General features: G+C 46.0%; 3 protein-coding genes and 1 pseudogene across 3 annotated transcripts; all 4 read left to right on the top strand.

Moving 5' to 3' along the window:
* The first annotated feature begins 10 nt into the window (after positions 1-10).
* On the top strand, positions 11-2616 carry LOC147205500 (uncharacterized). The gene is made up of 2 exons (XM_086110769.1): positions 11-235; positions 985-2616. The coding sequence occupies exons 1-2, from the start codon at positions 64-66 to the stop codon at positions 2004-2006; spliced, it is 1194 nt and encodes a 397-aa protein (XP_085966895.1). The 5' UTR covers positions 11-63; the 3' UTR covers positions 2007-2616.
* Positions 2617-2753: 137 nt separating this feature from the next.
* On the top strand, positions 2754-5390 carry LOC147205499 (uncharacterized). Its single transcript, XM_086110779.1, has 2 exons — positions 2754-3465; positions 3954-5390. Exons 1-2 carry the CDS (start codon positions 3297-3299, stop codon positions 4736-4738), a joined length of 954 nt encoding a protein of 317 aa, XP_085966905.1. The 5' UTR covers positions 2754-3296; the 3' UTR covers positions 4739-5390.
* Positions 5391-5677: 287 nt separating this feature from the next.
* Positions 5678-7775, top strand: LOC147205498 (uncharacterized; annotated as a pseudogene).
* Positions 7776-8230: 455 nt separating this feature from the next.
* On the top strand, positions 8231-13613 carry LOC147205497 (uncharacterized). Its single transcript, XM_086110761.1, has 11 exons — positions 8231-8508; positions 9210-9518; positions 9749-9844; positions 10031-10168; positions 10254-10411; positions 10505-10641; positions 11083-11176; positions 11299-11664; positions 11750-11915; positions 12001-12125; positions 12852-13613. Exons 1-11 carry the CDS (start codon positions 8331-8333, stop codon positions 13173-13175), a joined length of 2091 nt encoding a protein of 696 aa, XP_085966887.1. The 5' UTR covers positions 8231-8330; the 3' UTR covers positions 13176-13613.
* The last annotated feature ends 435 nt before the right edge of the window (positions 13614-14048 follow it).

Raw genomic sequence — 14048 nt, 5'->3', positions numbered from 1 at the left:
GGGGAGGGGCTTCAACCAGATTCGTCTGAACGCAGGACGCGTTTAAACAACGCGACAAACAACATGAAAATGTTGAAGGAGTTGGTGAGGAAGCGACTTATTGCGGCCGCCGACGAAATCTTCGGCCTTTTTGAAAGCACCATCGCGTCGTACGAGGAGCAACTTTGTCGCGCCAGAGAGGAGAACGAGCGACAACGACGACTGGGCGACGTTTGGCCAAAAACTCGCGTTCAAGGTCTGGTCACGTTTACTCGACTTGTCCTTCGTGAACCAGTCAACACAGGAAAACGCACTTCGTGAATTGGCGGTGACCATCATTGTTGACTACTCGACTTTAGCAGCAAAGCAACATGTGATCAGAACATCGTCACATACTCATGATGTCGCACTTTTGCCTTTCTTCAGTCAACTGTCTTAAATTCAGATAGATGGATGGATAGACAGATAAACATTTCTAGCTGAAATGCTGAGTGTGAGTGGAAAAAACTCAAGGAGGGAAATTTTTAAATCAAGTTGACGGACCTGTGGCAAACAGGCTGTTGCCTCACGGGGTAACACAACAACAATTGGCCCCGATATTCCCCACTAAAGAATAAGAGATAAGAAAAAATGCCTCACCCAAAACGCTGTAAATAGTTAAGAACGGGTTCGCGCGCTTCAAACGATCACTAAATTATCAAGAATGCTGGAAAAGTCTAAATAAAGAAAATGTGCAGAGCCCTTGCAACACCCCACGCCTCGCTCGCGTGCTTATGTCATTTCAACCAAAAATCATTCCAAAGAGATATCCAACGGTCGTGGGTGAATTTCAATCAAGGAAAATGGAAAATGGATTTACTCTTGAACTTGAATTCAAAACTCCCAAACTAAACTCACTGCATATGACGTGTCTGGGATCATTTCATTCTACTAGTGATCCATCCATTCATTATCTGTGAAAGAAGTAAGGAGACCAACGAGCTCAATTGTAATTGTGTCCCGCAGACCCGGATCAGCTGTCTCTTGTCATCAAAGAGGAAGAGGACACGCCACAGTCCTCTCATGTCAAGGAAGAGGACGAGGAGGCTGACGTCAGCGAGTTGCCGCTCAATGTGGTGGTTGTGGTTAAGAGTGAAGACGACCAACAACCCGGCTCATTCCAGGTTGATCTCCTCCGCTTTCCAAGTGGGGAGCGCCGCGGAGGATCACAACAACATAAGCTCTTGCTTCCACTGTCGGACGGTGAGAACGGAGAACAATCTTTGAGGAGTGATGCAGATTGTGAAGATGACGACAAATGCTTCCCGCACTCCGAAAAGGACTCGACTGATATGAGATGTGCAACAGGTAAAAAAAGTTTCACCTGCTCGGTTTGCGGTAAAATATTTGCTCGAAAGGAACATGTGAAAAAACACATGAGAACACATACCGGAGAAAAACCCTTTCGTTGCTCAGTTTGTGGTGAGGAATTTACTCAGAAAGTCTCTTTGACTGCGCACACGGCGACACACACAGGAGAAAAACCTTTCGCCTGCTCACTCTGCGGCGAAACCTATTCTTATAAGCACAGTTTGAATGCACACATGCAGACACACACGGGAGAAAAACCCTTCTGTTGCTCCATTTGCGGGAAAAGATTCCCTCAAAAGCCAAACATGATTAAGCACATGAGGACGCACACGGGAGAGAAACCTTTTTGTTGCGCCGTTTGCGGCGACGCGTTTGCACACAAGTTCTCCTTGAGTGTACACATGCGGAAACACACGGGAGAGAAACCTTTCCGCTGCTCCATTTGCGGCGACACCTTTGCCCACAGGTTCTCTTTAAATGTGCACATGCGGACGCACACGGGGGAGAAACCTTTCAGTTGTACAGTTTGCGGGAAAATCTTCTCCCAAAGGGCACACGTGGTCGCACACATGAGAACTCACACTGGAGAAAAACCCTTCACCTGCTCCCTTTGTGATAAAAGCTACTTCAAGAAGTGCAGCTTGACGACACACATGCGGAAACACAATGGCGAGTAAATGCTTTGCGGCTTGGCGTCTGTCCTCAAATGACGGTTACATGCAATCTGCACTGGACTTTAACCTCCCCTGTTTTGGAAGGCCCCATCTAAAAAAGGTTTTTAGAATCGTTCTATTTATAGTTTAAACCATAGAAATCCCACAAACTGTGGCCCTGAAACAGTGTCACATCATTTCCAACGTTACCCTTCAAAATAAATGTCTTACAGGTACACTTTTACAGCAAGTGCAGCAAAGACTCTCCATAACTTCCACTCAACCCAGGCTAAACTTAGCTCTCGCCTAACTTACAAAGCTTGGCTCACAAACACACACACACAATGCAAATTGGTGTGGTTTTCAATGCAATACTGGAGTGAGTTTCCACCGGAAAAAAAACACCATTCAATTTGTTAATTGTAAATGGCTATTATGAGAGTTGTGTGAGAGAGTTTTATCACTTGTGTGTGACACTTAGAGGTTTTTATAGTTATGCTTTTACTGCACAGTGTAATGTCATCGCATTTCCATATGCATTGGATTATCGAATTTTCATTACTGCAGAAATTCTGAGCTCTTTGAATGTAGTGTGTCACCTTCGTTGCAATAAAGGCGATGATATTGCACTTGCCACGAGTCACGGACTCTCTGAGTTGACTGTCTTCTGTACTGCCGCTAGGCACCCTTGTTGGATGACTGACGGCCGTAATTGACACGCGTTTGGTGAGTTGACTCTTACTATATCGTGTGTTTAGGAAAAAGAAATGATTAAAAGCCACACAAAATTAAAAAGTTCCCCCAGTCGCGTCCTTGAGAATGTCACACGTAGTTTGTCCAAAAACTGTTGCCGCACAATCTCCGCGGCAAGTTTTACAAGTATTTTATCTTTATTTACAACGGAACGTTAAAAAAGAACGGCCAGGAGGTGAAATACAAAGAAGAAAAAAGACGGAGTTTTATATTACAAGAACTCCTTACACTGTATAGAACACAAACTCAAAGCTTTATATTCCTTCACATTTGTAAAGTGGGTAAAAAAGAGATTTAAAAGATAGTCTTGTTCACAGATGGATAAGTGATTAACCGAAACAACGTTTTCAAAGCAACGGAAGTATGTGGTTCCTGTAAAAATCAAATGCGACGAGTCATTTTCCGTTTGTTTGTTGTTAATGGGATATATTCAATAAAGAACTGATTCAAAATGAACAAAGATGGCGACTGATATGAGCATGCGCAGTGGCGGCTCCTCTCATTCCGCTGCATGTTTTGGCAGTGAAATAGCCGAGCGGACGAAAAACAGTTGCTGTCAAAATGTTGAAGGAGTTTGTAAGGGAGCGACTCATGGCGGCCGCCGACGAAATCATCGAACTGTTTGAAAGCACCATCACGTCGTACGCGGAGCAACTTTGTCGCGCCAGAGAGGAGAACGAGCGACACCAACACCAACTGGAAGCCGTTCCCCCAAAAAGTCACATCCAAGGTCTGCACACGTTTCATAAACTTTTTTATTAGTGATCAAACACGGTAAGACTCAACTGTAAAAGGTCATTTTAGTCAACCCGAAGCCTTTTACAAAGACAAATGATTGACTCTCATTTTTTTCTATCTGCATGGTCGGTGATGTAAAGGCTGTTTGTCTTAATGTCCCCTGTAATTGGCGGCTGACCGGTCCAGGGTGTATTTTTTTCCACCGGTCACCCAAAGTCATCTGGGGTTCAGAGCCCTCCATAATTATTGGCGCCCCTGGTTACGATGCGTCAAAAGCCTTCAAAGCAACATCACTGTTATTGCAGAAGCATACGTTCAGTGAAAATTGTTGACCTGGTCCCCAGACGTTTGTTTTTGTGTGTGTGAATTTTCAAGGCGTTCGAAATGCTCATTCTATAAATTTTTTAAATGATCAAATTCCACAACGATTACAGCCACGTGTCACATCTCTACCGTGAGGTTATGATTTCTTTCCTGCAGACCAGGATCCGCAGCCTCCCTGCCTCAAAGAGGAAGAGGAGCAGGCGGATGTCAGCAACTTGCCGCCCACTGTTGTCGCTGTCAAGAATGAAGACGACGAGGACAAGCCGTCCGAGTCGTCGCAGATTCGCCATCGCAGTCCAAGCGTAGGACCGGAAGCGAATGCGGCGGCGGACAACCACTTAGCGCCGCTCTCACATAGCGAAGACACCGAGGAATCATCGAGGAGCGGCACGGACTGCGAAGACGATGACAAACGCTCAAGAAAGGAAGCGCCAAAGCGTTTCGTCTGCTCGGTTTGTGGCGAAAGGTTCGCCCGCAAGTCAAACATGGCGACGCACATGCGAACGCACACGGGGGAGAAACCTTTTTGTTGTTCCGTTTGTGGCGAAACTTTTGCGCGCAAGGTCTCCTTGACGGGACACACCGTCACGCACACGGGAGAAAAACCTTTCACCTGCTCTGTTTGCGGCGAAAGATTTGCTTATAATTACAATTTGACCCGACACATGCACACGCACACGGGAGAAAAGCCCTTCACGTGCTGCGTTTGCGGTAAAATATTCAACCAGAGGGCCAATATGGTCGCGCACATGAGAACGCACACGGGTGAAAAACCTTTCCAGTGTTCACTTTGTGGCGATCGCTTTGCTCACCGCGTTTCGTTGATCGCGCACACGGCCACACACACGGGACAAAAGCCCTTTCTGTGCTCAGTTTGTGGCGAAAGTTTTTCTTATAAGTACAGTTTGACCGCACACATGCGCAAACATCAAGGACAGTGAAGGAAAAAAATCCTGCCCAGTTTTGGAGACGTAAGTGGAAATGCCACTGATTTTCTCCAGTCCACATGCTCCTTCTGCTGTGAGGTTTTTGGCCAGTAGGGGGCATTATAATACAGATAATGACATCGAGACACTTGCTTTGAGTCATTTTTTGCAGAGCATAAAGAATACATGCCTGTGAGTATTGTTATATTGTCTGTAGATAGACCGACCAGCTTTTTTTCTGGGTTTGGTCATGTGACATTCGCAGGCTGAGCCCTGAGCAACTGTGATGTCCAGTTTTTCCAAGGAGACAAAGTGGAATCATCTTCAAATGAGTGCATTATTCTTAAGGCAATAGAGGAGCTTTTTTTTAACTTCCTCAAGACAGCAAGTCCCTCTCTACCAAATATGAAGAAGATACTTTTAAAAATGATAGTTACACTTGCAAATATATATTTTTTGTCAAGAAAAAGTGTAGATCTCTCACGTGCTCACGGGTTCATTTCCAATCCATCAGAGGAGTGTTCAATACTAAGAATCTAGCTCTTGTAATTTTTCAAATCCCTCCGGACCAAACTGTGAGATCACTTAGGAATTGTAGAAAAGTTGAATCCATGTTTCATCAAGTCGCTCACGTTCTTTCAAATAAAACAAATTTGCCCTCTTTGTAGCACTGTTTTGTCATTTTGAACTCTCTCTTTTTTTCGCTTATATTTTTTACCGCCACAAGATAGCGGCCTCGCTGCCGTGAAACACCACCGAAGAAGAAAAAGCGCAAGTTAACATTATTTCGAAGCGGCACGAAAATAGCGCGACTGGGTTCAAATGAAATTGTGAAAAGCATCAAATATCGAACGCGTTGGTGAACGAGTATCAAATTGCGGCCAGTGACGAGTCGAGTTGAAACAGTATCACGATGTCGTCACTGACGACATCGTGATACTGTTTCAAGGAACAATGGCGTCTTACGAGCAGCTCTTTTACCAAGCGAACCAAAAACAACGAGACGCGATTGTGCGGCACGTCCAAGGTGTGTTTCCATTACCGATGGCTAATGCTGGTGAAAATATCCACCTAGACAGAGGTTTATTTAAAATTCCATCCCCACAAACGTCTGCCCACAGGCAATGAACGCAAAGCAACAAGTGGCGCCACAACGCAACGCAAAAAAATTGTCACAATAACAATGGTAGAAAATAATTTTGCATTGTAATATATATGTATACTTAGTTGTACACCTCACAGGGGTTCCATGGTGATTAGACAGCACAATTATTGCACAAGTGTCTGAAAAGTCTTGAGGTCAGCTCATGAAAAAAATAAATAAAGTGTAGTTTCTTTTTGAGATGTCAAGCAGAACAGTGACTTTTACGCTAATGTGTTTTAGTGTTTTTTGACCTGAACTAAAAAAAACAACTCAAGCAAGACTAACAAAGGGTTTTGACTTGTTTGAGCGAAAGCGCGGCTGTGTTGCCTGTGTCTCACAGTTGCGGATCAGGAGGACAACGAGGAGGCACACTGCCCCGACGTCAAGGAGGAAGAGGAGGAGGTGGACGTCAGCAAGTTGCCACTGACTGTCGTCGTCGTGAAGGGCGAAGATGACAATCAAGCACCTGAGTGGTAACAGTCAAGTGGACAAGCACCAACAAACAAGGTCGCATAGTTACACCTCGAAAGAACCCTTTACGAGTGATGCAGACTCCGAAAGTGACGACAGACACTTGAGAAGCTCTGAACGGCAGAGAACAGATGTAGGTAAAAAACGGTTTATCTGCTCAGTTTGCGGTGAAAGTTTTGCCCGAAAAGAAAACATGAATGTACACATAAGAACACACACGGGAGAGAAACCTTTCAGTTACCCAGTTTGTGGTGAAAAATTTGCTCGCAAGGGCTCGTTGATTGGTCACGCGGCAACGCACACCGGGGAAAAGCCTTTCAGGTGCTCAGAGTGCGGCGAAAGCTTTACGTACAATTACAACTTGACTCGACACATGCAGACGTACACGGGGGGGAAACTCTTCATTTGCTCCGTTTGCGGCGTGAGCTATCCTTACAGGCACAGTTTGAACGTTCACATAAGAACGCACAGTGGAGAAAACCTCTTTAGCTGCTCAGACTGTGGTGAAAGATTTACCAATAAGAGACATTTGAACGTACACATGCGGACACACACGGGAGAGAAACCCTTCAGGTGTTCAGTTTGTGGAAAAAGATTCTCTCAAGGCTCGCATGTGATTACGCACATGAGAACTCACACCGGGGAAAAGCCTTTCAGTTGTTCCGTTTGTCATTCTACGTTTGCAAAAAAAGCAGCCTTGATTGCACACACAGCGACACACACGGGAGAAAAACCTTATACGTGCACAGTTTGTGGCGAAAGTCTGTCTTACAAGCACAGTTTGAACGCACACATGAGAACGCACACGGGGGAAACCCCCTTCAGCTGCTCAGTGTGCGCCAAAACATTCCCACAAAAGCAAAACATGATCAAACACATGAGAACACACACGGGAGATAAACCTTTTAGTTGCTCGGTGTGTGGCGACACATTTGCTCACAGCTTCTCTTTGAGAATACACATGCACAAACACACGGGAGAGAAACCCTTTCATTGCTCTGTTTGTGGCAAAATCTTCTCTCAGAACGCAAACATGGTAGCCCACATGCGGACGCACACGGGAGAAAAACCCTTCGGTTGTACAGTTTGCAATCAAATGTTCTCTCAAAGGGCACACTTGGTTGCGCACACGAGAACGCACACCGGAGAAAAAACCTTTTACTTGCTCAGCTTGTGGTCAAAGCTATTTCAAGAAGTCCAGCTTGATGGCACACATGCGCAAACATGATGCCGAATAAATGTTTTCCTGCATCGGGAGTCGTAATCAATCAGTTCCAACTTAACAATAGAAGAAATGTGTGACGAACGAAGGCCAACAAGTGCAATACTTCATAATCTGGCAAATTTCCAATCACACTAAACTAGACTTGCCCAAGATGTCCCAGTTTTTATGCTAAGTGCCATTATGGTATTGTTGTTTATTTGTTTTGTTTTTTTTTTAATTCCACATTTCAATGTTATTGCATGTATTATTCTCTGAGAAGGATTATAGTATTTTTTTTTCTGAACAGCCTTAACTCGTCAAAAGTTGGTTTTGTGTTGGTCTCTCTGCCGACCTCTCTGAGAGTCTTGTTTCTTTTTTTTCAATGCTCTTGCACTGAAAGGGAGGTTTGTTATTCGACTTTTATTTTAATGCCTTTAATGTTTGTTTGTCTTGTTTCTTCTTTTTCAGTGCTCTTGCACTGAAAGGGAGATTTGTTATTCAACTTTTATTTTAATGCCTTTAATGTTAAGGCAGGTAAAATGTTATACCTCACTGGGGACCATTCGCTATAAGCTTAATTGAGTAAATTTGATTCATCTATTGTTTGACAGGCGCAAAATTAGGTTTTGATTAGTTTGTCCCAAAGGCATACCGTTGATACTTTTAAATATGGCGGCGTGGTGTGGGCAAACTACGCATGCGCATTTCGGATTGTATCGCCTCTGCCGAAGAGAGAAAGGCGGGTAGTCAATGTCGCTTGGAGACGACACGTACAAAAAGCATCTAAAATGTTGAAGGAATTGGTAAGGGAGCGACTCGTTGCGGCCGCCGACGAAATCTTTGGCCTGTTTGAAAGCACCATCGCGTCGTACGAGGAGCAACTTCGTCGAGCGAGAGAAGAGAACGAAGGACAACGACGACAACTGGAAGCTGTTTACAAAAGTCACATGCTGCTACACCGCCAAGGTTTACTCCTTAAACGTAATCATTGAGCGTATCATCGCTGCCGGGCGCAATCCTCGTAATTCCAAAATGACCACCGGAAATTACAAAACAAAAACAACAACGCCATCTTGCTTGAGCTAACAATCCGAATCGTGCGTCGTTGCGCAGGAATCTCCATTTCCAAATCATATTCAATGACTATCGTGGCTACATTACGCTGTGGTGGTTTTAAAAAAAAATAAGACGCCGCCAGACGTCCACATCAAAGTCAGCCACCGCTGACTTGACAAAATTAATAACTAAAGCAAGCGACTGGTGATGTCATCTTCCCAAATTTTTATTTGAATGATTCTTGACTGATTGACTGATTCTCAAAATAAAACGACGAGCAGCCTTATGAATCTTTACAAGTCTTCCCTTTGTGGCTGACTCGCTTCCTTCTGCCCTGAAGCGTTACGGAATTCAATTCATGACGAAACAGGCTTACTCGAATGTCTCTAACCGAACTATAAGACAACAATTACTTGCGATCTTGCGATGACATGCATGGTCGGTTGATTGGTCGCTCCAAAATTGTCCCGAGGCGCGATCGTGAGCGCGAATGATTGTTTGTCTCTGTGTGCCCTGCGATTGACTGGCACCCAGCTCCCAGTGTACCCTGCCTGACAGCATCTGCATGCGAGCTCAACTGCTCAACCATTTGCCTTGTTGTCATCCTGCAGATGGTCAGCTCCCGATTGCTTGCCCGGATGTACTTCCCCCTGAGGCGCAGGGGGAGAGTTCCAATATGGAGTGTTCCCGGCTCCCCCGCGTTAAAGAAGAGGAGGAGGAGGCTGATGTCAGCAATTTGCCACCAACTGCTGTCCTTGTGACCAGCGATGACGATGAAGAGAAACCACCAGAGTGCTCACAGCTTCCTCTGCATCTCGTTCCAAGTGGAGACCGCGCTGGAGGACCACCTCCAGAAAACGTCTTCGCGCCACAGTCACACAGCGACAACACCACCGATGTGAACGAAGCCGACTGCAAAGGTGACCACAGACACCGCAAGTGCTCTGAAAAAGACACAACTGGAGTGACTGCTCACATACACAAAGAACATTTTATTTGTGGTCAAAACTTTACTGAGGCAGGTAGGATTAGAAACGCGAGGACACTCAATATTTATCTATTTATTTATTTTTCGGACACGGTTACCTGAAAAATCATACGCGTGCACCGGTTGCAGCAAAAGCAACATGTTGCTCTTTGTATTTCAAAGGAATGCTGGTCCAAGTGGAGCACGGGGGTGTCCAGAAATGGGTTCAAGTCCCAATCCAGGAGGACTGCTATGATTATTCCAAATTCATTCAAGAAGGTCAGTCATGTCCCGTAAATCAGCAAAAAAGTTGATGGGGTTGTGGGGGGGTGGTGCTGGAAGTCGTCTTTGTTGCGAAATGCGAGAAATCAAAATTTCACAGCAGTCTTGAGCGCGCGCCGCGTGATTCTTAGCCCCGCCCCGTAAAATTGCCCTCATCGAACGTGAGCTTGTTTTTGTCTTTAGTTTCAGCTAAATTCAATTTGCCCAACGGAGCCCATGTAGAGCTGAAGGATTCCTGGGGCGTTGACGTGGACGCGGATATCTTCGACAAACTACTGAAATTTGCTCCGGTGTCGTTCAAGGTGTTCAATGGGCACGCCGGTAAGAAATTGTCACGACGAAAGAGTCGCGCCGGCACGGAGAGCCTTGAGTCACTGCAATGAATTTCTTCCGCCGTCCCCCTCAGCCGAGGCCTGCTCCTGCTCATTCACACCAACAAAGCCGGACGCGTCGTCTTCATCGAGGAGCCCAACGGAGAATTCGGCTTCCACCTTAATTGTAGACGGCAAAAGACGCAAAAGGAGCCTGGCCGAGGGACCGCCTGACAGTGGCAGTGCAAGAGATGTGAGTTTTGCCCCTGTACCATATTAGTATTATTGATCATTTATTTATTTTTTTAACCAAAAGAGGCTGTCTGACGCAGGACTTGTGTTGCAGGTGGTTTACAATGCTCTTTGTCACAAAGCAGGGGGCGACGATATCTGCAAAGAGTACGACAAAACTCAGGGCCTGTCGGATCGCACGAGAAAGAAGCTTGTCAACATCTTGGTGGAAGACATGATGGACGCTCATGGGTGCGTCACTTTGCGTCCAATCGGGGACCCCAGATGAGGAGTTCAAACTTTTTTTTTTTTCATTAGATGGATTCTCCCCGTCAATTTTGAACTGTGCAATATGACCATATCTATCGTCAAAGTGACAAAGCAGAAATCGCAAGAAGATAAATCAAGTGTGATTCAGTTGCTGCTTTGATCCATAACATGTCAGAAGGTCAGCCAAAAATTCGGGCCCGTGATTTGCGAATGAAAAGCAGAAAATGTCCGATTTGGATGACGCAAGAAACGAGTCGGTCCGCTTTCATGGAGGTCCGCAGAAATCAAACTATCGATTAATTTGCTCATCGATGAGTGGTCATTTGCGGGATTTTGTCCAGATTGTCCCGCTCAGTGCTCGCCTATCCGTCAACGGAATGTCAATTGTCTGTTTTCTGTTTCCTGGAATGCGCCGTGTTGTAGCAGGGTCCCTCCCGTTGACGTGCGCATGACCTACGCCCTTGGAATTGTCACCCTCTTCCCCAATCTCAAAGACCACTCCTCACCAACGGGTTTTGTGAGTCCCAAGCGCTCCTCCGGTGCTTTCTTCTTTGATGATGTCATCTTCATTTATTTATTGAATTTATTTTTGGGGGTTTTTTGTTTTTGGGGCTGCCACACATTTGTTTTGGACGGCAGGAGCATTACTACGATTGTCGCAGCGGGCAAGGTTACCTGGCCTACAGGCTGAAAACGGTCCAGCGCAACAGTGCGAGCAAATCCAAGACGAGCGCCAGGCCCGCTTTGGAAAAGCAAACCAAGATGAGCGCCAGGCCCGCTTTCGAAGGCGGGCCAAAGACTCCGCGACTCGGCGCAAGGTGCGGACAGCTCTCGGGCGACCAATGCACGGAGGCGATATTCGCGATGAAGCACTCGCCGGAGCCGTCGCTCGTCCGAGAGAAAATGAAGGCCACCTTGGAGCACAGGCAGAAGATGTTACGCGACCTCGGCCAGTCGTCCCTTGTCTTGGATCACTTCCCGCGATTTCTGGATACGCCGGGCCTTGTAAGACCCTTGATGTGGGCTCAACTTGAAATGGCAACGGAGAGAGAAATGCAGAGCTCTTTTTGACAGGCCTTTTCTGCGTTAGATCGAGCAAGACTTCAGCGCGCTCTTCGGAGACGACGTCTCTGGCAAGTTTGTGGCAAAATGGCCGACTTTCTACAAGCCGAGGGTCATCGCCGTCTGCAAAAGCCTCCGTCCCGTCACTCAAGCGGATGAGCTTCTCTCTGCTCAGGAACAATCGAGCGATTCCGGTAAGTCTTGGCCAATGTGCGCTTGAAACGGCGTTCTTTCGTGCCGCGCCCGCTGATTTATTGGCATGCGTGTGACTCCGCTTAGGATGGGACAGCGACTTGGCGGCGATCCTCTTGCTCGTTCATCTCTTACCTCCGACCGCAAAAGGGAAAAGGCACGGGAAAATCAGCGCCTCCGAAGCCGCTGAGCATCTTTTTAAGTTCATGAAGGTCTGCTCTGACATTGCTGCTTTGTTCCTCACTACTTAACAGCTGCTTGATCTCATTCAAAGAATTGACACAAGTACACCTTTCCATTTATTTTTTTCCCCGATGCTCCTTGAGCTTGGTGCGCCTAGTACCAACGTAAAACATTTTGGTCTCTCAAAGTACCGCCGTAGCTTGATTGGACGTTGACCAGTGCGTAGACGGGTACCCAGACACCGCAGCAAACAAAACTTCATCCCGTGCCCCATGCCGTCAACGCAATAAGAAGGCCAACTTCAAAATACTCCTAGCTACCAAGTGTAATGACACAACGGCGTCCGGAAATAACATTCGACGGCTAATTTACCGACTTCACTCCACCGACATTGTATTGTACGGCGCCTGTCGCCAACATTTAGTCACGGCCGCACTAGCGACGCTGGCGAGAGCTGTCAGGCAGCCGTCAAAGGCAATCGATTCGACGTAAATGACTCTGTACACCCAGTCGCCGTTCGCGTACTGATCACTTTTGAACAAAGCGGGCTTATTCAAAAGGGCGATTTTAACCGGCCAAGTTGCGACTGTGGGTTTTGACGTCACTTTGTCGAGCTCGTACGTTGCAGTACTTAACTTGCCACGCTCATTATAACCACTTAGCGATACTCATACCACGCTGCTCTTGTTACAAAAGAACTATCAAGAAAAAAAAAATCATCTGAGAAATCCTAATATCCGCCTCATCCCTCTTAGGTCGGCACAAGCATGACAGCGTTCCTAAAGGGTGTTGGATCAGCACAACCTTTCCTCCTCTGCGTTGGCGAAAAGAAGAGCAGAATTCAGAAGTTTTACGTCATCCTGGACCGGAAGGCCCTTCCCTGCGCGGCGCAGACCGCCGTGGGTTCCTTTGACGAGCTGTTCAAGGTTCACTTTGTGTTTTGCGCCTCCTACGACGAGGCCTTATTCAATTTCTACACGTTCATCCAAACGACATTCTACGGCATTGATGTGGCTACCACAAAAGAGAGTCCCAGGGTCAAGGAAATCAGAGCCCGGATGAATAACATTCAGACGTGAATCCATTGCTCAAGTTGGCCGCAGAAGTGGTTCGGTTCTTTACGGTCTCTGAAATGCATTCGTGCTTTAAAGCTTCTGAGAAGTGCGCACCTAATGTTGCCACTACCTCCCGGATGAATAGTTAGGGAACTGAATTTTACGGTGGGGAGTTTGCATGTGCGGGAATGAAAAATGGAATACGCTTTTTAAATGCTTAATAGAACAATAAGGCGGTTCCTTTGAGCACTTTGTACATCGAATGTGGATTGTGATGAGCTGAATCCGTTTGGAGTTGAAGAGGGCGACGTGGGTCTTGTTTTTATTTATTTTTTATATTTACTTGAAAATGATGTGAGAGTATTTATTGTGCTTGACTGCTGTTTTGTATGAGCTGTGCAATGATTAAAGTCTGAACTAGTGACTAAAATGGTTTGAATTAAAAAAAAAAGATTCAATCGAGTTCTTCGTGTCATGACTTTAATTTAAGACGGTGTAGCAACGTGGGAAGGGGTCCACTTTACAGTGGTAAACTAGACACTTTGTTTTTTTCCCCCAACGCGACTATATTGGAATGCAACACTTTTTGTGCCGTGTTACGGTCTAACAAGAAATCGTGTCAAGTTCACTAAAAGTGGATCTCAAACATTTACTTGACAGGCATTTTCCGCTCTCATTCGCAGCTGTCCACGAGCGCTGGTCCGCAACAAAACGTGTCAACATCCACTGCGTGAAAGAGTCCAAAGAATTGTTCATTCGCACCAATTAGCGGCATGTGTTTAACGAGATTTCTCTGTTGGTCTAGATGGAAAAGAACCCTCGCAGCTGTCTTCAGAGCAAGTGCGGTTTGACTTCGGTAGGTTGGATTCTTTTGTCACAACTTTTTGTCAAATTTGT

This window comes from Hippocampus guttulatus, chromosome 5, assembly GCF_054856545.1.
Source record: "Hippocampus guttulatus isolate MCC_2025c chromosome 5, RoL_Hgut_1.0, whole genome shotgun sequence".
Lineage (NCBI taxonomy): Eukaryota > Metazoa > Chordata > Actinopteri > Syngnathiformes > Syngnathidae > Hippocampus > Hippocampus guttulatus.
The sequence above is the reverse complement of the archived record's forward strand: the minus strand, read 5'-3'. Positions and strand labels throughout refer to the sequence as shown.